The sequence below is a fragment of the Rhincodon typus genome, chromosome 18 (genome assembly GCF_021869965.1).
Source record: "Rhincodon typus isolate 14 chromosome 18, sRhiTyp1.1, whole genome shotgun sequence".
NCBI lineage: Eukaryota > Metazoa > Chordata > Chondrichthyes > Orectolobiformes > Rhincodontidae > Rhincodon > Rhincodon typus.
The window spans coordinates 18,319,688-18,342,416 of record NC_063349.1 but is presented as its reverse complement, the minus strand read 5'-3'; the positions used below and the strand labels follow the sequence as shown (position 1 = coordinate 18,342,416).

The following is a 22,729-nucleotide window of genomic DNA, read 5'->3' as shown; positions in this document are numbered from 1 at the left end:
TTATCCCAGTCATTATCCCACCACCCTCTGTCTTCCACCTTCGAGCCGCTTCTATATCTAAATGGCTACTTCTTGTATTCCATGTGATCTAACCTTGCTAACCAGTCTACCATGAGGAACCTTGTCGAACACCTTACTGGAGTCCAAATAGATCACGTTTACCTCATCAATCCTCTTCGTTATTTCAAAAGCTCAGTCAAGCTGCAACCCAAGGGGGGAGTAAACAATCTGATCAGAATTCTTGAAATCAAAACCAATTCCTTCAGCACTTGGACTTTCAGTAACTTCAAACAGCAGTACAAACCACCGACAACACAGTGTGGAGCTGGAGGAACACAGCAGGCCAGGCAGCATCAGAGAAGCAGGAAAGTTGGTTTTGGGTTGGGATCCTTCTTCAGAAATGGGGAGGGGGGAGGGAGCTGGGAAATAGATAGAGAGGGGTGGGGCTGGGGAAGGTAGGTGGGATGGTGATAGATGAATGCAGGTAGGGAGTGGTGGATAGGTGAGAGAGGAGATGGACAGGTTGTGTTGGGTCAAGGGGGCAGGAGGGAGGATGGGTGGAGCGGAGGAAAGGTGGTTGGGGTGGTGATAGGTAGGAGGTAGTGCGGATTGGTCAGTGGAAAGGGTAGCGCAGATAATGGACAAGTTTTGTCAGGTCAAGGAGGCAGGGATGAGAGAGAAGGTTGGACATGGGATAAGGCCAGGGGTGGGGAGATTTTAAAACTGGTAAATTCTATGTTTAGGTCATTGGGCTGTAGGCTGCTGAGGTGGAATATGAGGTGTTGCACCTTCAGTTTGCGTGTGGAGAAGACAGATATTTTTCTGACCAACCAGTTCAGAGCGGTAACTGCACATCTCTGAAGCAGGTGGGACTTGAACGCAGGCCTCCTGGCTCAGAGGTAGGGACACAATCACAGTGCCACATGAAGCCTTTGTTGGGAGACTGCTGCTAAATGCATGACTTTCAGCTATGCGGGGTTAAGACTGAATGTACACTGGAGCATTCAGGTTGACTGCTGCCGGGGGTCTTGTGGTGCAGTGGTAAAGACCTGGGTTCAAGTCCTATCTGCTCCAGAAGTTGTATTCATAACATATCTGAACAGGTTGATTAAAACTAAGTACAGTCTGGGGTTGGGGTGGGGATGGATATTGTACTGCTAGCATCAAATGAACGTTACGAAGTGACTACAACCACAACCCGAAGACTCTTGCATGCGACTCTCTGGATGGCGAACCACCGGTTCGATAACAACTTGGGCCTGTACAAAGACAGGCAGCGCCGCTGCGCCACACGTTAGCCGTTTGGTTATGCCCTCCCCCTCACCAGAATAAGCGCAATGATCTAATTGGCGATCACTGGTTGTTGAGCTGCTTGTCTTTGATGGTCCTTTAATTCTTCACGGAGTCTCTGGCTGTTCAAACTCCACCCCCTCCGCGTCTCGTTTCCTCGGCGCTGGGGTGCGCGCACGTTTCTGCGTCAGGACGTCAATCGCTGCGGGGGGTAAGATGGCGGCCAGCTACGAGTGTGTTCCTGAACTAACAGCACGCCTCAAGGAATTAACCCGAAACTGTCGAAAAGAAGAGTTGGTGCTGGTTTCCATGACGCCGATCCAGAGTTTGACCACCGCGTTCAAAGAACAACATAATAGGTGCGTTAGTTAGTGTTCGAACTTCTGTACTGGGGCTTCAATTAAAACGCAGGTGTCTGACTCTAATGAGTGCTTTTAGTGAGGCTTTTAGTTTAACTTAATTAATTTTCCCAATGCGTTTATCCAGGAAAGCTTATCTTTCGATGGAATGTCGTCAGCTGTAAATATGTTCACTGTCCTCCTGTTAAATGTCTGTGTTGCACATTCAAAGGAACGAAGAGTTTACATAAATTCTTCGGGAAAAAATTGTCTGGACAGCACTGTTCGTGTTGAATTTGTATCGCAGAAGTCGCCGTACTGCTATAAAAGATCTTCTATCTGACTAGAGATAGTAGGAACTGCAGATGCTGGAGAATCCGAGACAACAAGGTGCAGGGCTGGATGAACACAGCAGGCCAAGCAGCATCATAAGAGCAGAGAGGCTGACGTTTCGGGCCTAGACCCTTCATCAGAAAAGGGGGAGGGGAAGGCGGTTTTGAAATAAATAGGGAGAGAGTGGGAGGGGGATAGAGGAGAGGATAGGTGGAGAGGAAACAAACAGGTCGAAGAGGCGGGGATGGAGCCAGGAAAGGTGAGTGTAGGTAGGGAGTTAGGAAGGGGATAGGTCAGTCCAGGGAGGACGGACAGGTCAAGGGGGCGGGATGAGGTTGGTCGGTAGGAGATGGAGGTGCGGCTTGAGGTGGGAGGAGGGGATAGGTGGGAGGAAGAACAGGTTAGGGAGGCAGGGACGAGCTGGACTGGTTTTGGGATGCGGTGGGGGGAGGGGAGATTTTGAAACTTGTGAAATCCACATTGATACCATTGGGCTGCAGGGTTCCCAAGCGGAATATGAGTTGCTGTTCCTGCAACCTTCGGGTGGCATCGTTGTGGCACTGCAGGAGGCCCAGGATGGACATGTTGTCTGAGGAATGGGAGGGGGAGTTGAAATGGTTCGCGACTGGGAGGTGCAGTTGTTTGTTGCGAACCGAGCGTAGGTGTTCTGCAAAGCGGTCCCCGAGTCTCCGCTTGGTTTCCCCGATGTAGAGGAAGCCACACCGGGTACAGCGGATGCAGTATACCACATTGGCAGATGTGCAGGTGAACATCTGCTTGATGTGGAAAGTCTTCTTGGGGCCTGGGATGGGGGTGAGGGAGGAGGTATGGGGGCAGGTGTAGCACTTCCTGCGGTTGCAGGGAAAAGTGCCGGGTGTGGTGGAGCTGGAGGGGAGTGTGGAGCGGACAAGGGAGTCACGGAGAGAGTTGTCCCTCCGGAAAGCAGATAAGGGTGGGGAGGGAAAGATGTCTTTGGTGGTGGGGTCGGATTGCAGATGGCGGAAGTGTCGGAGGATGATGCGTTGGATCCGGAGGTTGGTGGGGTGGTACGTGAGGACGAGGGGGATTCTTTTTTGGTTTTTATTGCGTGGACGGGGTGTGAGGGATGAGGTGCGGGAGATGTGGGAGACACGGTTGAGGGCGTTCTCGACCACCGAGGAGGGGAAGTTACGGTCCTTGAAAAACGAGGACAACTGAGATGTACGGGAGTGGAATGCCTCATCCTGGGAGCAGATGCGGCGGAGGCGAAGGAATTGGGAATAGGGGATAGCATTTTTGCAGGAAGGTGGGTGGGAGGAGGAGTATTCTAGGTAGCTGTGGGAGTCGGTGGGCTTGAAATGAATATCGGTTTCTAGGTGGTTGCCCGATATGGGGACAGAGAGGTCCAGGAAGGGGAGAGAAGTGTTAGAGATGGTCCAGGTAAACTTAAGGTTGGGGTGGAAGGTGTTAGTGAAGTGTATGAACTGTTCGAGCTCCTCGTGGGAGCACGAGGCGGCGCTGATACAGTCATCAATGTAATGGAGGAAGAGGTGGGGTTTAGGGCCGGTGTAGGTACGGAAGAGGGATTGTTCCACGTAACCTACAAAGAGGCAGGCGTAGCTTGGGCCCATGCGGGTACCCATGGCTACCCCCTTTGTCTGTAGGAAGTGGGAGGAATTGAAAGAGAAGTTGTTGAGTGTGAGGACGAGTTCGGCTAAGCGGATGAGGGTATCAGTGGAGGGGGACTGGTCGGGCCTGCGGGACAGGAAGAAGCGGAGGGCCTTAAGGCCATCTGCATGGGGAATGCAGGTGTAGAGGGACTGGACATCCATGGTAAAGATGAGGTGTTGGGGACCGGGGAATTGGAAGTTCTGGAGGAGGTGGAGGGCGTGGGTGGTGTCACGGACATAGGTAGGGAGTTCCTGGACCAAGGGGGAGAAAATGGAGTCTAGATAGTTGGAGATCAGTTCGGTGGGGCAGGAGCAGGCGGAGACAATGGGTCGACCAGGGCATTCAGGTTTGTGGATTTTGGGAAGGAGATAGAAGCGGGCAGTGCGAGGTTGGGGAACGATGAGGTTGGAGGCCGTGGGTGGGAGGTCACCTGAGGTGATGAGGTTGTGGATGGTTTGCGAGATGATGGTTTGGTGCTCAGGGGTGGGGTCATGATCAAGGGGGCAGTAGGAGGAGGTGTCGGAGAGTTGGCTAACTCCTTACCTACACTCACCTTTCCTGGCTCCATCCCCGCCTCTTCGACCTGTTTGTTTCCTCTCCACCTATCCTCTCCTCTATCCCTCTTCTATCCGCCTCCCACTCTCTCCCTATTTATTTCAAAACCCCCTTCCCCTCCCCCTTTTCTGATGAAGGGCCTAGGCCCGAAACGTCAGCCTCTCTGCTCCTATGATGCTGCTTGGTCTTCTATCTGACTACTCGCCTCTCAATGACAAGAGTTCCCGATTCAAAACCCACCTAAGGTCTTGAGTGCAGAAATCAAAGTTGAGACGTCAGTGCAATGTATACTGTATTACACTGTTGGAGATGCCAACTTTTGGATGAAACGTCAAACTGAATTCCTGTCTGCCGTTTTGGTGGATTTATTTTGAGGGTAAACTGGAGAGTTAGTTATTCCCAGTATCCTGACCAACGTTTATCATTAATTCTCATTACAAATAACATTATCTGGTTGTTATCATTTTGCTGTTTTGATTTGCAAATATTATGGAATGCAGCTGTTAGTCTGTGGTGTGGACACAACTGCAACAGAAAAAAATATTTGAAGATTGTGAATGTTTTAAAGTTGAGCCACCTTTCATTCTCCTGTCTCAACATTTATTCAAAATTAGATTTCTGAAATAAACCTTAACATTGCCACCAGTTTTGTTGGAAAAGTAATATAATAAAGTTGAAGAGAATTGTTGGAAATTGAAATTTAATAAGGTTTCTATTCTTATGCTAATTCTCTGATAAAACTGCATTTTGATTTAATTTCAGGATTACAAATTTTACAGTGACTGCATGCATGTTGACGTATGTATGGTGCCTTTAATCAAAGTAAAAGGTCCCAAGTTGCTACATAGGAATTATCATCAAATAAAATTTGATGCATTAAGTTATGTTAGGATATGTAAGCAAAAACTTAATCAAAAGGTAATTTTATGAAGAGACATATAGAGAAATGGAGGGAATTCCTGAGATTAGGTACTGGGTACTTGAATCCACAACCTTAATGGTGGAGTCAAGGAAATTGCAGCTATGCAAAAGGCCAGATTTGAAGGAGGGTTATTAAGATGAGTCATGATGGAGTTTTAAACAAGATGCAAATCTTAAAATTGATGTGGCTAAAGCGTGAGCTAATGTAAGTGACAGGCAAATACAAATATGTACAATTAGGTGTAATTATTCCCTTTCTAACAGCATTGTGGGTGCACCTACACCAATTGGACTGCAGCATTTCGAGAAGGCAGCTAATTTCTCAAAGGAATTACAAACGGGCAATAAATGCTGGTCCAACCAGTGAAGTCCAAATTCCTTGATTCAATTAAAAAATGAATTCCCTTCCTAATTGTGTGCTGTACATGTGTACTAACTTGGTCTTGTATAAGTGTACCTGAGTCTGTCAACATTTACAAGTATCATAACTTTAAGAAGCAACAGCTTTTCTATATTTATGACCAAAGTGAATAAATTCACACTTCTCCACAATAGACTCCATCTGCTATCTTGCTCCAAGCTTACTTAATCTGTTTATTTCTCTTTTTCAGCTACTCTGCATCTTCTGTGTAGTCTCTTTCTACCCAGCTTATATCATCCACAACACCAGTACATTACTCTTTCTTCTTCTTCTCAATAATTAATAAGGACATGTTTCAAATGTAAAGGAATAGAATACCACCTCAATTCTTTTGCAACCTATTCTTTTGCTGACTTTGAACATATCACAAAAGATCTGCTTTCTTTCACTGTCTTGTATTTAGTATTTGCTTCCTGGAAGTCCTGTTCTTGTTTTTTGTCATTCTTTAGTTATTGGCGCCACGTTACTTAGAAACAAATCAGCCCGAGTAATGGTGAATGTATCACCTGGCATGATGAAAGTAGGTAGGAAATAAACAACTAGAAAGCACATATATTAACTGAGCCTGAATGAGTCAGGAGTGCATCCAGATTTTTACAAAAAGCAGTTCTGTTGATTTTTAGAGAAATGTGTATCTTATAATCCATAGCTATTTTCTGACATCACAGTTTCATGTTTCATACTTTAATTACATTTGCACATTTAATTGTGTTTTGCACCGTCTAATCAAATTTTACTTCATTAAAACTTGTATCAAGGCTCAACCTGTAACAACAATTATTTTTTGATTTGATACTTTCCTTAGAACAGGGGAAAGGAGTTACTGACCACAGATGTAATCTAAGCAGATGTCGTTTTTGAAGAATTTTTCCAGAATTAATTTATGGGCATTTCTGTCTTGCTTTAATAAATTGTTTTCGCATTATGCAAGAAATTGAATCTAATTTTTTTTCTCCCAAAAAACTTCAAATAAACTAGATCTTGAATTCTCACTTTCAGAGACGAGGTTCTCATTTAAAGTTTTTAAAATTTTGCTACAGTTAAAAAACATCTATGATTAACTCCTCTCATAAATATGTCCTTCCAGTCAATGTGGAGGATTTGTTTTAACTTACTATACTGTACGCTCATTTTCTGTAATATCCCAATTCACTTCACATCCCTGCACCGGAGCATGGAGAGTGCGTTGGCAGCCTGTTCTGTAATGGTTATTTCATTTTCTGGTCATTGCCACAAAATGCCATCACTCTTTTGTTGATGCTGATTGAAGAATTTCCTTGTGCTCATTAATTGAAGCCATGAGATTTATAATGTTCATGTAAACTGAGGTTTCTTTTGTCTTTTTGCTAAGTCCTTGCTTAAATTAACTTGCAATCTTTTTTCAGGCAAGTTATCTGAATTTTGGCCTGTGATGTCCGTGCATTATCGTGATTTCGATGAAGAGTCCCTTGTTGAGTCTTAGGCCTTACTTAGATTCAAGAACACTTTTTTCCTTTAGATGTCGAGTCACCCTTCTCTTGCTTCTATAGCTGTATAATATAGTGGAAGTAATCTGTTTTGGCATTCTAAAGGTGTCAAACCATGAATGTGAAGCTATCGTAATTCTATTCATCAGATATGTTGCTGCCTTGGAATGTACAACTATTCTTCCAACATTAGTTTTAGTTCTAATTTTGTTCTTGTGTTGTTTAATTGATAAACTCCAGCTATTCAGTTTTTTTTTAAAGAATAAAGACACTTCTAAGCTTTCGCTTTGAATGCAGCTAAAAGTCAGCCCAGGAATAGTCCAGTTTAGATCTTTGCTTCATGATTAATGGTATTTAATGCTTTGGTATTTTCTCTAAATTTTAGCCATATTAAGTAAATAAACTAAAATATATTATAAATACGAGGTTCATTTTTTAAACGCACATTAAAAAACATGTCAATAAGTTTGTTTCAGATGATGCTAGTTGTCAGATTTCCAGCTGTAAGTTTTTTGCTGTTGGACTCACTTCCTGCAATTTATGTATTTTTGCTGAAAAAATCAAAACTGATACAGATACTTTCCTTCAACTAATATTACTGAAGTATACAACGATGTTCTGTGTTTTTGTAATTCTATTTATTTAGCCCAACCATGTGGAGATCTCCTCCTCCTTTTTCTAAAAAAAAAAAGGATTGGAATTAAGACAGTGTTCATCTTAATTTTAAGCTTTCCAATTTCATAAAATGAAGAAGTATTTTCCTGTAGTTTTTAAGATCTTTATTTTCAAATCATCGTAAAGTTTCCACATTTTGTATACAAACATTCTAAATGCTTACTTTATTGTGACCTGAATGTAATTTAAATTTGGGAAGTGGCTATACTTGTTTAGAAGCTGGAAGTGGGATGGCAGCTATTTCAAGTTGAGTGTGTAGTCTCTCTGCAAGATAGAAATAAATTTCAAGGAAAGGTTCAAAGACAGACTCGCTTGAACAGATGCATGTGTTACACATCTTTGGGAACAAATATCCGTGTGTAGATTGACACTGACACTATTTATTGAGCATATAAATTTATATAAGAAATCATTGGTTATGGTTGAAAGTTTTCTTTTGGGCTTCTGAGAAATGTAGATTTTATTGCGTTGTTTAATGTTCAATATGGAATTCAATGACTTTTCTTAAAGCTCAAGCCGAATAATGGTTAACTTATTTTTTCACAGGATGAAAGTATTGCATTTATTGCTCATCCTAAGTTGGTCTTGAAAAACTGGTGGTGAAGTGTCAATTGTAAAATTAGACTTAGCAATGGCAAAATTGCCACATATGCCAGTGGGGGAAAAAATGTTCTCAAAAGTCTTGTAAATTTGGATTTTCTTCAAAGTGGTGCTTTTTTTTTAGTCCCCAAATTCAATAATAAGCTCATCTTGAACCTTTCAAAATCTATTGGCCCTTTTATAATGGATAAAACCCATCACGTGACCCATATATTGTCATGGGCTGATTTGGCCTTGTGCGGCATTTGTACAGGAGATGTACATGTGAACATAAATTAATGTCAGGCTTAGGTCACTTGGACTTTCAAGCCAGTTCCACCATTGAATAAGATTATGGCTGGTCTGACTAATTTACATTTCCACATACCCATTGATGACCTTTTCATCCTTATTGACAATCGAGCTATAAGTGCCTTAAAAATATTAAAAGACTGATCCCACTGCCTTAAGGAAGGGAGTTCAAAAGACTCATGACCCACTGTGAAAAAGTTATCTTTGTTTCTAAGGTGACCCCTTATTTTTGAACCGAGTCCCCTAAATGTAGATTGTTCCACCAATGGAATCGTTCTTTCCACATCCACCCTGTGAAGACCTCACAGCACTTCCTATGTTTTGATCAGTTTGCCTCTTAACTCCAGGTACAAGGTTAGTCTGTTCACCCTTTCTCAAAGACAGTCTGCTCATTCAAGATATTCCAATAAATCTCATCTGAATTCCTTAAGTAAGGAGACCAATACTCCAGATGTGGTCTTCACGATGCCTATTTAACAAAAGCAAAACTCTGTATCTTTGTACTCCGTTTCTTGATTACTTAATGTACTAAGCTTTTGCATTTTCTGCACTGCACCATGTACATCCCACTGCATCTCAAACCTCTTGTAATCTCTTGTCATTTATGTAATTTTTAAAAAATTCTTCCGATCAAATGGACAATTTCACGTTTTCCCATATTATGCCAGATTTGTGCCGCCTCACTTCACTTATCTATATCCTTTTGCAGCTAGTTCATATCCATGTCACAACTTATTTTCCTTACCTGTCTTTGTGCCACCAGTAAATTTAGCAATCATGTCTTTGGTTGCATCATCTCCATCATTTATATAAATTAAGTCTCTGGCACTATGACATACCACCAATAAACACTTAGAACTCGACCCCATATACACTCCACTATGAAGGAAAACCGGAAGTGAGGCAATCCAGCTCAACGGACTCCAGAGTTTAAAAACCAGGCGGGAAAACACACTGCTTCATTGGAGGCTGCACTGATGATGTTACCCAGCATGGTAACGAAACGTCTGCGGAACAACAAACCAGCTCGGCAAGCCAAACAACTTCAATACCACTTTTTTAAAATTCAAAATTGGGAGTAGGGCGTTGCTGGCTAGGCAGCATTTATTACCAATCCCTAATTGCCCAGAGGGCACTTAAGTGTCAACCATATTGCTGTGGGTCTGGAGTCACCTGTAGGCCGGACCGGGTAAGGATGGCAGTTTCCTTCCCTAAAGGACATTAGTGAACCAGTTGGGTTTTACCGACAATCGACAATGGATTCATGGTCATCATCAGACTTTTAATTCCAGATATTTTATTGAATTCGAATTCCACAATTCTGCCATGGCGAGATTCAAACCCTGGTCCCCAGAATGTTATCTGGCTCTCTGGATTAACAGTCCAGCAATAATACCACTAGGCCATTGCCTCCCCCATACTCTCATAACTTGCCAACCAGAAAAATACCCTTGATGCCTACTCTTTTTTTTTTCTCTTTGCTCACCAATCTTCTGTCTGTGCCAATTTATTATTCTCTACAGCATACGTTCTTATTTTTGGTAATAACCTTCCTGGCACCTTGATCAAATGTCTTCTGGAAGCCTAAGTACACTACATCCACAAGTTCCTTTTATTCACAGCATGCGTTACTTCTTTAAAAAACTTTTAGTCAGACATGATCTCCCTTTGGCAAAACCATTTAACGCTGCCTGGTTACCTTCATCTTCTCCAAGTGCCAAGAGCTAATATCATTAATAGTGTCTAACATTTTCCTTATGACAGGTAACTAGCCTATAGTTTTCTCCTTTGTCTCTTTCCCTTTTGAAATATGGAAGTTACATTTTGTTATTTTCCAATCTAATGGAACCTTCTCTGAATCTGGGGAATTTTGGAAAATTAAAACCAATATATTAACAATCTCACTAGCCACTTCTTTTAAGACCCTAGGATGAATAGTTGTCAGTCCAGAGCTCCAGCAGTTAGCTCAGTACCATTTCTCTGGTGATTTTTAATTTTCTTGCATTCCTCCCTTCCATTTACAGATATTTCTGAGATGTTATTTGCGTCCGCTATAGTGAAGACTGATGCAAATAAAATACCTGTTTGATTCATCTGTCGTTTCCTCATAACTATATTAATTCCCCAGATTCTCTGACTTGTACATACCTATAAAATCTCTTACTATCTGTTCTTTTTGTTTTAGCTAGCATTTCTCATACTCCAGTGCCTTCCTCTTTATCAATCCTTGTTCGTCATTATTTTCTGTTTTTTATATTCTGTGTAACCTTCTGACCCGTCATCCATATTTGTGCACTTGCGGTTTTTCTTTAAGTTTGACACCATCATAACTTGTTTAGTTAACTGTTGATGGTGGGTCCTGCCCTTGGAACTTTTCTTTGTGATAGGAAAATTCTGAAATACCACCTTAAATGTGTGCTATTGCATCTCTATTGACATATCCTTTTAACCAAATTTATAGTTCACTTTCTCTGCTTTTATGCCCTGATAATTACCCTTATTTAAATTTAAAATAGAAGTCTTCTGTCTCAACCTTTGTTATAAAATTCATTAATAAGATAACTGCTACATAGAGGCACCTTCATTGTGAGGTCATTATTCTCATTGCACAATACCAGGTCTAGTGTAACTTACTCTTTGGTTGGCTGCAGAATGTCGTTTAAGAAATTGGCCCGAATTCTATGAGCTCCTCGTGGATAACTATTGCTCATCTGATCTTTTTCAGTCTGTATGTAGTTCCCCATGATTATCTGATAAACTCCTGTTTTTTCCTTTATACTGCATCTTACTGTGTGGTTCCTATTAGGTGGCCTGTAACCATACACACAAGCAACTTATTACCTTTATTGTTTCTCATCTTTACCCAAATCACTCTTCTGATGAAAGGCTATTAATCTGAAATATTAACTCTATATCGCCTTGGATGGCACCTCACCTAAGTATTTCCAAAGCTTTTCACTTTTTTTTTGTACTTTCCTGTGTTATTGTGTGCCATGAAAGATGTGGTCGCAATGAACCTGAACGGTGCTGTGATGTCCTTGTACAGGAGCTGAGATGGACTTCTACATAATGTGTCCAGACAGAAGTGATCTTTAGCAACCAGGGTGACTCCACATGTCTAAAAGCTCATAGAGATATCCATTTGTTGGTTGAATATGTAAAGGACAGACACCAGGACGCATTTGAACTATAGTGTGATTGTTGAGAGAGCAATTGCTCACTATAATTGAGATGTTGCCTGAAGACAGAATATGTTTGGCTGACAGATTTTTCTTTCCTAACAGGATGGAGGCAACACAATCTTTATTTGAAAGTTTTGAACACATTCTAGCAACACAGTTGGCCGAGATAGAGGTATTCACTGACAATCCTGACAGAAGCAGGAACGGACAACTTGAAGCTTGTTTACAGCTAGTTGCTGAGTGCTTCCGATGCCTCAGAAATGCCTGCATACAATGTGTCAAAAACCAGTCTCATGCAAGGTAATTAAAGCTCATGTTCTTTTTGTTATAGAATGAGATGTTTTAATCAGTACAATTGTGCATTGCATAGGGAAATATATATGTTTGCAGTTTTAAATCAGAACTCCTGATCTTACTCGTACTGTTGTGGGATATTGCTTAATAGAGACAGAAGTTTTCCCATCGAATAGATGAGACTTGCTGGGAGCATTATCCTACCCTGTTTTCAGGCGAGACCTGGGAATAGTGCTGTCTGTAGTGCAGAGAGCATAAAAGCAAAGAAATGGGACTAAAAATACCACAGAGAAAACCCATACCATTGGTTTGGGAATGAAAAGCAACTGCCCTCACAATATTCCAAATTTTAAAAATGGAGCAATTTTTTTTTTAAAAGAGCTTATGCATATAACCATAGGCAATACTTAAATGACATTGTTAAACATTCTCACTGTTCAGTTGTGTACTGATAAACACAGAAACTAGGAGCAGAATTAGGCCATCAGCTCTTCAAGCCTGATCCACCACTTAATAGCCCAGTCTTGCTTTCTCCCCGTACTCCTTTTATGTCTTTTTAAAATCTGGAAATTTATTGACCTCTTTCTTGAATGTATTCAGTGACTTAGCCTCCCTAGCTTTCCATAGTAGAGAATTCCACTGTTTGCTACCCCTTGATTGAAAAAAATGCTTTTCTTATTTCCACTCTACCCTGTATTCTGAGACTGTGTCCCCTGATTCTACAGTACCCAACCAAGTACAACATTCTCCCTAGTCTGTCCAGCTTGTTAAACTTTTATATGTTGCACTCCCTCTGTGGCAAATATATCCTTTCTTAGGCAGGGATACCAAAACTAAATGCAACACTCCAGATGTGGTCTCAAGGCCCTGTATAACTGCAGTGAGACATCTCTACTTCTGAACTTAAATTCTCTTGCAATGAAGGCCAATTTACCATTTGTCGTCTTAACTATATGCTCCACTTTCCTGCCTACTTTCATTGACTGGTATACAAGGAAATGCAGATCCCTTTGTAATTTACATATCCCAGTATACCACTATTTAAATCATACACTTTGTATACTGGAGTGTGCAGAACAGAAGCACTTTACATTTAGCCAATTTGTACTGCATCTGCCATGTGTTTTCTCACTCATTCAACTTGTCTAAATCACCTAGAACCTGCTTCAATGAAGCTCAATCCTACCCAGTTTTGTGTTGTAAGCAAACTTGAAAATGGTGCATTTGGTTACCTTTATGCGAGCCATTTATATAAATCATGAATACCTGGGACCCAAACACTGATCCTTGAGGCACCCAACTTGTCATTGCCTGCCATTCAGTAAAGGACCCATTTATTTTCATCCTGTACTTGTCTGTCAACTAATTCTTGATCCATGCTAACATATTACACCCGAGAACATTTGTCTTAACTATGCCGACTAACCTTATGAGGGACTTTTATCAAAAGTGTTTGGAAATCTAAATACACCACATCTACTGGTTCTCCTTTATCTATTCTATTGGTTACATCATCAAAGCTTTCCAAATATTCTGTTATATGTTTTATGTTAGCCTGTTGTATTTTCTTCATTACTGATGTTAGGTTTTCTGGTCTGTAATTCATTTTTTTCTTGTCTCCCTCTTTTAATATTGGGGTTACATTTGACACCTTCCAGTCTACATGAATTGCTCTGATGACCACTAATGCATCCAATATTTCCAGGACTACTTCCTTTAATACTCTGCTAAAGATGCAAAGTAAATGAATTAACTGGATTTGTAGACAAACTGAGACAACAAGGTGCAGAGCTGGATGAACACAGCAGGCCAAGCAGCATCATAGGAGCAGGAAGGCTGATGTTTCGGGCCTAGACCCTTCATTTTCTGAAGAAGGGTCTAGGCCTGAAACGTCAGCCTTCCTGCTCCTATGATGCTGCTTGGCCTGCTGTGTTCATCCAGCTCTGCACCTTGTTGTCTCAGATTCAGATTCTCCAGCATCTGCAGTTCCTACTATCTCTTGTAGACAAACTGTCTGTCTAGAGAGTGGAAATTGTAGTTATAATGCTAATATAATTGCACAGCAATGCCACAGCGGGACTACTGAGCCACATCAATTGATGCCCAACAAAGTGTTGACTATTGTGGTGCACGTCACCTTCTTACACGATTGAAAGGTACCATCTGTATTGTGCTTGTGCAATGAAGTCTAGTGCAATATAGACGTGACATTTTAAGGGGATAATTACTTGATTGGTGAATTATCTATACTTTGGTATCAAACTGAGTTGCTATTTATATCATCATTTAGGAATTAATGTGGTTAGAACTTGTATCTCTGTCCTAATGAGTTCTTTCTGGGATTTAGGCCATTGATGAAATCATGGATGCACTGCAAATTCCTTGGTCCCATTCCCATTCACAGCTGGTAATTTCAGAAAAGATGTGAAATAATTTTCTTGACAGTGGCATTTGAAGATGATATGGAGGTGCAGTGTACTCTCGGTGAAGGAATTGGAACAAGATTTAACTGTCATGCTTGATTACTGTTTCATTACGTGGGAGAGAGTAGGACCAGATAAAGCATTTCTTACAAAGACCAAGGAAATCCCACTTGAGGATTAGATCAACAAGGCCATTTCTGCACATTTATCAGTAGAAAGTGGGATTTGAAAAGTATGTGCAAATGCCAAGAGTGATGGTGCAAGCAGTGGAATGAATAAACTGAATCTGTAGTCAAATTGTCTATCTACAGAATGTAAACCATAGTTATAAAAAGAAACAATGCTGGAGGAACTCATTGCACTTGGGTACAAATTTATTTAATTAAATATCACAGCTGCATTTCAAATTAAGAACATTGTTACCAAATGGAATGTCTTTGTTCCCACGTTTCTGTCCCAATCCCATATGGAGGTAGCGATTAGTTCCAGCTGTATGTATCTAATTTTATTCATTCATGTTGCTTGACTGGGTGTGTCATGTTGGGACAGTCTGGTTTTGATTGCCTTGTATAGAAGAACTGCATTGCCTATGATTGAGAATGATTCCGTTGTGACTGACTAAAAAGTTTAAGCATTGTATTAGATTAAAAGAAGATACTTATAGTCATAGTCATACCGCATGGAAACAGACCCTACAGTCCAACCAGTCCATGCTGACCATAATCCCAAACTAAACTAGTCCTACCTGCCTTCATGTGGCCCCTATCCTTCCAAACATTTCTTATTCATGTACTTGTCTAAATCACTTTTCAATGTAGTAACTGAATCCATACCCACCACTTCCTCTGGAAGGCCATTCCGCACACAAACCACACTGTGTTTAAGAAAAAAAAAATGCCCCTCGTGTCTTTTTTAAATCTTTCTCCTCACTCCTTTTAAAAAAAATGCCCCCTAATCTTGGAATGTCCTACCATAGGACAAAACACTTGCCATTCACCTTATCTGTACACCACTTCATTGACCCTATGCAGAACTCCACGGTCCGGGGATGTGCGGGCTAGGTGGATTGGTCACGCTAAATTGCTCATAGTATTCAGGAATGTGTAGATTAGTTGGGTGATGAGGGATGGGTCTGGGTGGGATGCTCTGAGGGGTGGTGTGGACTTGTTGGGCCAAAGGGCCTGTTTCCATACTGTAGGGATTCTATGATCTATGATCTATGAGGTCAACACTCAACCTCCTAAGCTCCAGTGACAAAGTTCCAGCCTCTCCTTATAACTCAAGCCCTCCATTCCCTGCAACATCCTGATAAATCTTTTCTGATGAACGTGATGAAGGAGCCTAGTATTTTGGAGAGTTTCAGATATCAGCAAAGGATGACTGACAATTTGAGGGTTAATAGAATAACAACAAACTAACAAAAAAATGTATGAGCTTTACAAGTATGTCAAATGAAATAAAATACATGAAAGTAAATGAGTTGTCTCGAAGTTGAGACTGTAACAGTTATAATGGGGAATAAAGAAGTGCAGAGATGTTGAAGGACATAAATGTTTGGGGAAAAGAAATGTAATGAGAATAAGGAATTTATAGTAGTTATTATTTGTAAAGAAAATGTTTTGGAGAAATTATCCTCTGGGCTTGATGGTACACATCCTAGGTTCTGAAAGAAGTGGCTGCAACGATAGTGGATTCATTAATCTTCCAAATGTCCTTAAATTCTTGAACTTCCATTGGGTTGGAAGTTAACAAATGCAAATTACAGTTGGAAAAATTGGGAAAGACAGAAAACACGGAACTTGCAGAGCTGCTGGCCTGACATCTGACATTGACAAAATGCATTGTTAAGGTGCCTAGTAACAAAACACTTAGAGAATTCTTTTTAAAAAATGCATGATTCGGCATGTCATGTGGTTTTACAGATGTTTTCGAAGATGTAACTAGCAGCGTAGACATAGTAATGGTGGATATTTGGATTTACAAAAGGTAGATGCTTGAAATAGGGTTCATGTGACTTTGGTAATGTTGTTTTAGATAGGCGATTGTTTAAAGAAAAAACAAATCCAATAAGTGGGTTAATTTCATGCTTGTAGGTTGTTAATAGGGTACCACAGGATCAGTACTGATATCTTGACTATTTTTAAGCTAAGTTAATGTCTTGGATGAAGGTACCAAGAGTAGTGCATCTAAATTTGCTGCTGATTTTTTAAAAAAAATCTTGGAGGGAAAGTGAACTGAGAAGAGACTGCAAAGAGGTTGAATGATGAATGGGCAAAAAGTTAGAAAAAGGGATATAATGTGGAGAGATGAAAGGTCAGTCACTTTACTGTCAAGAATGCCACAACACAGACTCTTTTTGCCATTTTTTATTTTAAAAAATTCAACTGTTGTCATACATAAACGGGAGGATATAGCAAGCAGTTAAGAGGTCAGATAGTTTGTTGGCCTGTGTAGGAGTAAGCAAGTCTTTCTGCAATTGGCTTTTGCGTGACCACAGATAAGATCATAAATATGAACAGGTGTAGGCCATATGGCCCTTCAAGCCTGCTCCACCATTCATGAGGATCACAGCTGCTCTCACATTCCTCACGTCCACTTTCCTACACCTGGAATATCATATACAGTTTTGTTCTCTGTATCTGAAAAAGGAATTACTTGCATAATGAAGGATCAATAGATTAGTTCCTAGAATTAGATATGAGGAGAGATTGTGTTGAATGGCTTCATTCTGAACATAGTACCAAGAAAGAAGGCAGCAAGTTTGAAAAGAGCATTGAGAGTGGACACTAACTTCATCTTGAGCACAGCGTTGAGAGAGGAGGCAAGAATTTTAAAAGTGCGGAGAGCAGGGAGTAGCTTCACTCTGAAAACAGTGGCAAGAGAGGCTGAATGTGAAAACAAAAAGTCCAAGAATGATGTTACAGAAATTCTGTGATTATTGGTTGGTGAGAAGCTGATGTTGGAGATTTGAATCTAAATTGCTTAAATCTGAAAAAGTATCATGTACAAAGAAGTAGCGACTACTAGGATTTCAATAAGGAATACTAGGAAATGGGGGTAAAATTATGTCAAGTAATTGAAGCAAAATACATTAGAGCCAGAAGAAAATAAGTTATTCTAACTTTTAACAGTAAGTGTGTATTTTTTTTTATGGTAACAACTAGTTTTCAGAGTTAGAGAATGGTAAGAAAACAGTGACAAATGGAGCATACCTTCTATGATATGTATGAAATCATGGACACAGTGTCACAGAAAAACACAACTACAGGAAGGGTTACCAGCTACACATGCTTGAGCTCTGGGTTTCAGAACTTGAGCTGCAACTGGAGTCACTATTGTGCATCTGTGATGCAGAGGACTATGTGGATAGCACACAGGGGAGTGAACACTTCAAATTAGAAATGTACACAGGACGGAATGCGTGACTAACAGGCAAATTAGGAAAGCTGGCCAGGTAGTGCAGGAGTTCCCTCAGTCTATCATGTTTGTCAATCGATATTCTGTTTTGGAAACTAGTGATGGTTCTTCTGGGGTAGAGAAGGAAAAGGATTGCAACGTCAGTGATGATAGAGGATTCTATATTCAGGGGATCAGATAGACATTTCTACACCATGAAACATGGTCAAGAATGGCACAGGCCATCCTTCTCTGGGAAGAGGATTGGCCAGAAGTCATAGTCCAGGTTGGTACAATGACATGAAGAAGAAAAATGCGGTCTTGAAAGCAGAATTCACGGAATTAGAAAATTTAAAAGCAGGGCTTCGAGCAGTGACTTCAGGCTACCCCTAGTGCCATGTACTAATGAGTTTAAGAATGGAGGGTTGATTTAATGGACGTGCAATAAGAGAGCAGTAGATTTCTGAGGCTTTGGAACAGCCTGGAGTAGGTTAGACCTGTGCAAACTGCATGGGTTACATATTAAATGACTGAGACTAGCTACCTTGCAGGAAAATTTGCTTATGCTCTTGGGGTTAGTTTAAACTATCTTGCCACGGAGATGGGGATCTGAGGGGTAGCCTGTATTGGAAGGGAGTTAAGCTGGTAACAAGAAGTAGAAAAAACTGCAAGGGAGACAGGAGAAATAAAACCAAGTGTCGAGTATACTTTGAATGTGGAATGATATCAAAAAACCAAAGGGCATTCTATGTGAATGCTTGTAGCATTTGCAACAATTTTAAAGGCACAAATAGTGATAAATGGTAATAATATAATTGCTAGTGCAAAAACATGGCTATGTGGTGATCAGGACTGGGAACTGGGTATTTGGCATTCAGGAAGAACAGATGTGAAGGAAAAGGAGGTGAAGTTATGCTGATAACATAAGATGGGATTTGTACATTAGTAGCGGATGCACAGAGACCTGAAGAATAATATGTGGGATCTGTTTGGGTGGAGATAAAAAAAAACAGCAAAGGGCAAGAGACATTGATTGAAGTTATTTATAGGCCACTAAATATTAGTATAGTGTAGGACATGGCATAAATCAGGAGATTGAGAAGCTTGTAGCATGTGGACTGGAGAAACCATAGGTGACTTAACTCTGAAAGTAGACTGAGTAAACAAACTAAGCACTAAAACTGTGGAGGACCAGTTTCTAGAGTGTGCGAGGGATGGTTTTCTCGAGCAGCATGTTGAAGGACATGCTATTGAGCGGACAGCCTATTTTGGATTGGTAGTATGTAATGAAAAAAGTGAATTGATAATCTTGTATGTTAAAGAACTTCTAGGGATTAATGACCACGATGTGTTAGAAGTTTACATTGTTTAAAAGTGATGTATGTCAGTCTGAAGCAAGGGTGTATCATTTGAAATGGGGAAATTATGAAAGCAATGAAGCGCATGTTGGCTGAATGATTTATTGTCATGTGTACCGAAGTACAGTGAAAAGATTTGTTTAAGAACAGTATAGGCAGACCATAGTAAGCAAGGATGTACAGATCAGAAGTTCTAAAGGCTTAGACAGAGGCATACAGGTTACATTGTACAGGACATGCGTTAGGTGAGATCAACGTTAGCAAGATCAGCATTATTTGAGGCTACAGAGTCCATTCATCAGCCTAATAATGGCTAGGAAGAACCTGTTGCTGAACCTGCTGGTGCGTGTGTTCAGGCTTCTGTATCTTCTGCCTAATGGAAGAAGTTGGAGGAGATCATTATTGGGGTGCAATGGGTCTTTGATATTGGCAGCCTTTCCGTGGCAACGAGTCATGTGAATGGAGTCCACGGATGGAAGGCTGGCTTGCATGGTGGCCTGTGCTGTGCACGCAATCTTCTGTAGTTTCTTATGGTTCTGGGCAGAGCAGTTGCTATATCTGGCCATCATGCACTTGGACAGTATGCTTTCAATGGTGCATCTGTAGAAGTTAGTGAGGGTCCTTACGGCCATGCCAAATTTCCTGAGCTGTCTGTGGAAGAGGTGTTGTTGTGCTGCCTTGACTGTTGCATCTATGTGGGAAGGCCAGGACAAGTTGTCAGTTGTCATCAATCCAAGGAACTTGACACTGTCCACCCCCTCAACATCCACTCGGTTGATCTGGACAGAGGTGTGTTTTCCTCCCCTTTTTCTGAAGTCAATGATCAGTTCTTTAATTTTGCCAACATTGAGAGGGAGGTTGTTCTCATTGCACCATGTCACCAAGCCCTCTCTCTCCCTTCTGTATTTTGCCTCTTCACTGTTAGATATCCCTCCTACTATGGTGGTGTTGTCAGCGAGCTCATAGATGGTGTCATTCGGAATTTGGCAATGCATTCGTAGGTGTATAGGGAGTACAGTAGGGGGCTGAGGATGCATCCTTGGGGGCTCTGGTGTTGAGTGTTATTGTGGAGGAGGTGCAGTTACCTACCTTCACTGATTGCGGTCTGTGGGTCAGAAAGGTGAGGATCCAATTGCAGAGGGTGGAGCTGAGACCAAGGTCACGCAGTTTCAAAATCAGTGTCTGTATAATGGTGTTGTTCCTGAAGGTATAGTCTGGAGGGGATAATGGTGTTGAAGGTGGAGATGTAGTCCGTGAGCAGGAGTCTGACATAGGTGTCCTTATTGTCCAGATGTTCCAGGGATTAGTGCAGGGCTAGGAAAATTGCATCTGCTGTGAACCTGTTACATTGGTAGGTAAATTGTAGGGGATCGAGACAGGCTGGGAGACTGAAATTGAAATGGGCTGTGACCAGCCTCTCGAAGCACTTCATGATTATTGAGATCCGAGCCACTGGGTGATAGTCGTTAAGACATATTGCATGTGCTTTCTTATGCCTTGGGATGATGGTGGTCTTTGTGAAGCAGCTGGGGACTTCGGCTTGTAGGAGGGAATGGTTGAAGATGTCAGTGAATACCTCCACCATTTGGTCTACACAGGATCTGAGTGCTCGTCTGGGCCTGTCTCTTTCCTTGGGTTGACTCTCAATCTGATCTGATGTCTGCACCGAGGAAACAGGTGTGTCTAGGGCTGTTGGGGCAGGCATCACCGCGCCGCTGGCATTCTGATCAAATTGAGCATTGAAAGCATTGAGCGCGTCGGGGAGGAATGTCTTTGTCCGCTATCTTGCTTTGCTTCATTTTATATCCTCTAATGTTGTTTAGGCCTTCTCATAGGCAGTGGGAGTCTGTTTGGTAGGTTTGGGCTTCTAACTTGATCCAGTACTGCCTTTTGGCGTCGCTTTGCGGGGGTCATGCCTGGATTTCCTGTATTGGTCTGGGTCATCTGACTTGAATGCTGCATGTCTGGTCTTCAGTAGGGAGTGGATTTCCTGGTTCATCCAAGGTTTACAGTTGGGGAACACTCGGATTGACTTAACAATGTGTAGAGCTGGATGAACACAGCAGGCCAAGCAGCATCAGAGGAGCAGGATGGCTGAAGTTTCGGGCCTAGACCCTTCTTCAGAAATGGGGGAGGGGAAGGGGGTTCTGAAATAAATAGGGAGAGAGGGGGAGGCGGATAGAAGATGGATAGAGGAGAAGATAGGTGGAGAGGAGACAGACAGGTCAAAGAGGCGGGGATGGAGCCAGTAAAGGTGAGTGTAGGTGGGGAGTTAGGGAGGAGATAGGTCAGTCCAGGGAGGAAGGACAGGTCAAGGGGGTGGGATGAGGTTAGTAGGTAGGAGATGGGGGTGGGGCTTGAGGTGGGAGGAAGGACAGGTTAGGGAGGTGGGGATGCGGTAGGGGGAGGGGAGATTTTGAAGCTTGTGAAGTCCACATTGATACCATTGGGCTGCAGGGTTCCCAAGTGGAATAGGAGTTGCTGTTCCTGCAACCTTCGGGTGGCATCTGCAGGAGGCCCAGGATGGACATGTCGTCTGAGGAATGGGAGGGGGCGTTGAAATGGTTCGCGACTGGGAGGTGCAGTTGTTTAGTGTGAACCGAGCGTAGGTGTTCTGCAAAGCGGTCCCCAAGCCTTCGTTTGGTTTCCCGATGTAGAGGAGGCCGCAACGGGAACAGCGGATGCAGTATACCATATTAGCAGATGTGCAGGTGAACATCTGCTTGATGTGGAAAGTCTTCTTGGGGCCTGGGATGGGGGTGAGGAGGAAGTGTAGGGGCAGGTGTAGCATTTCCTGCGGTTGCAGGGAAAAGTGCTGGGTGTGGCGGGGCTGGAGGGGAGTGTGTAGCGGACAAGGGAGTCATGGAGAGAGTGGTCCCTCCGGAAAGCAGATAAGGGTGGGGAGGGGAAAGATGTCTTTGGTGGGGTCGGATTGCAGATGGCGGAAGTGTCGGAGAATGATGCGTTGGATCCGGAGGTTGGTGGGGTGGTACATGAGGACGAGGGGGATTCTGTTTTGGTTGTTTTCCCTGGAACCGCAGGAAGTGCTACACCTGCCCCTACACCTCCCCCCATACCTCCTCCCTCACCCCCATCCCAGGCCCCAAGAAGACTTTCCACATCAAGCAGATGTTCACCTGCACATCTGCTAATGTGGTATACTGCATCCGCTGTTCCCGTTGCGGCCTCCTCTACATCGGGAAACCAAACGAAGGCTTGGGGGCTGCTTTGCAGAACACCTACGCTCGGTTCGCGCTAAACAACTGCACCTCCCAGTTGCGAACCATTTCAACGCCCCCTCCCATTCCTCAGACGACATGTCCATCCTGGGCCTCCTGCAGTGCCACAACGATGCCACCCGAAGGTTGCAGGAACAGCAACTCCTATTCCACTTGGGAACCCTGCAGCCCAATGGTATCAATGTGGACTTCACAAGCTTCAAAATCTCCCCTCCCCCTACTACATCCCAAAACCAGCCCAGCTCGTCCCCGCCTCCCTAACCTGTCCTTCCTCCCACCTGTCTCCTCCTCAAAACC

At 42.4% G+C, this 22,729-nt stretch overlaps 1 protein-coding gene across 1 annotated transcript in view; it reads left to right on the top strand.

Moving 5' to 3' along the window:
• Positions 1–1,399: 1,399 nt before the first annotated feature.
• atxn10 (ataxin 10) overlaps positions 1,400–22,729 on the top strand; it is a 225,722-nt gene continuing 204,392 nt past the window's right edge. The window contains exons 1-2 of the mRNA XM_048607840.1: positions 1,400–1,649; positions 11,825–12,022. Of these exons, the coding sequence (XP_048463797.1) occupies positions 1,507–1,649; positions 11,825–12,022 (341 nt within the window). The 5' untranslated portion in view covers positions 1,400–1,506. The remainder of the gene's footprint in view (positions 1,650–11,824; positions 12,023–22,729) is intronic.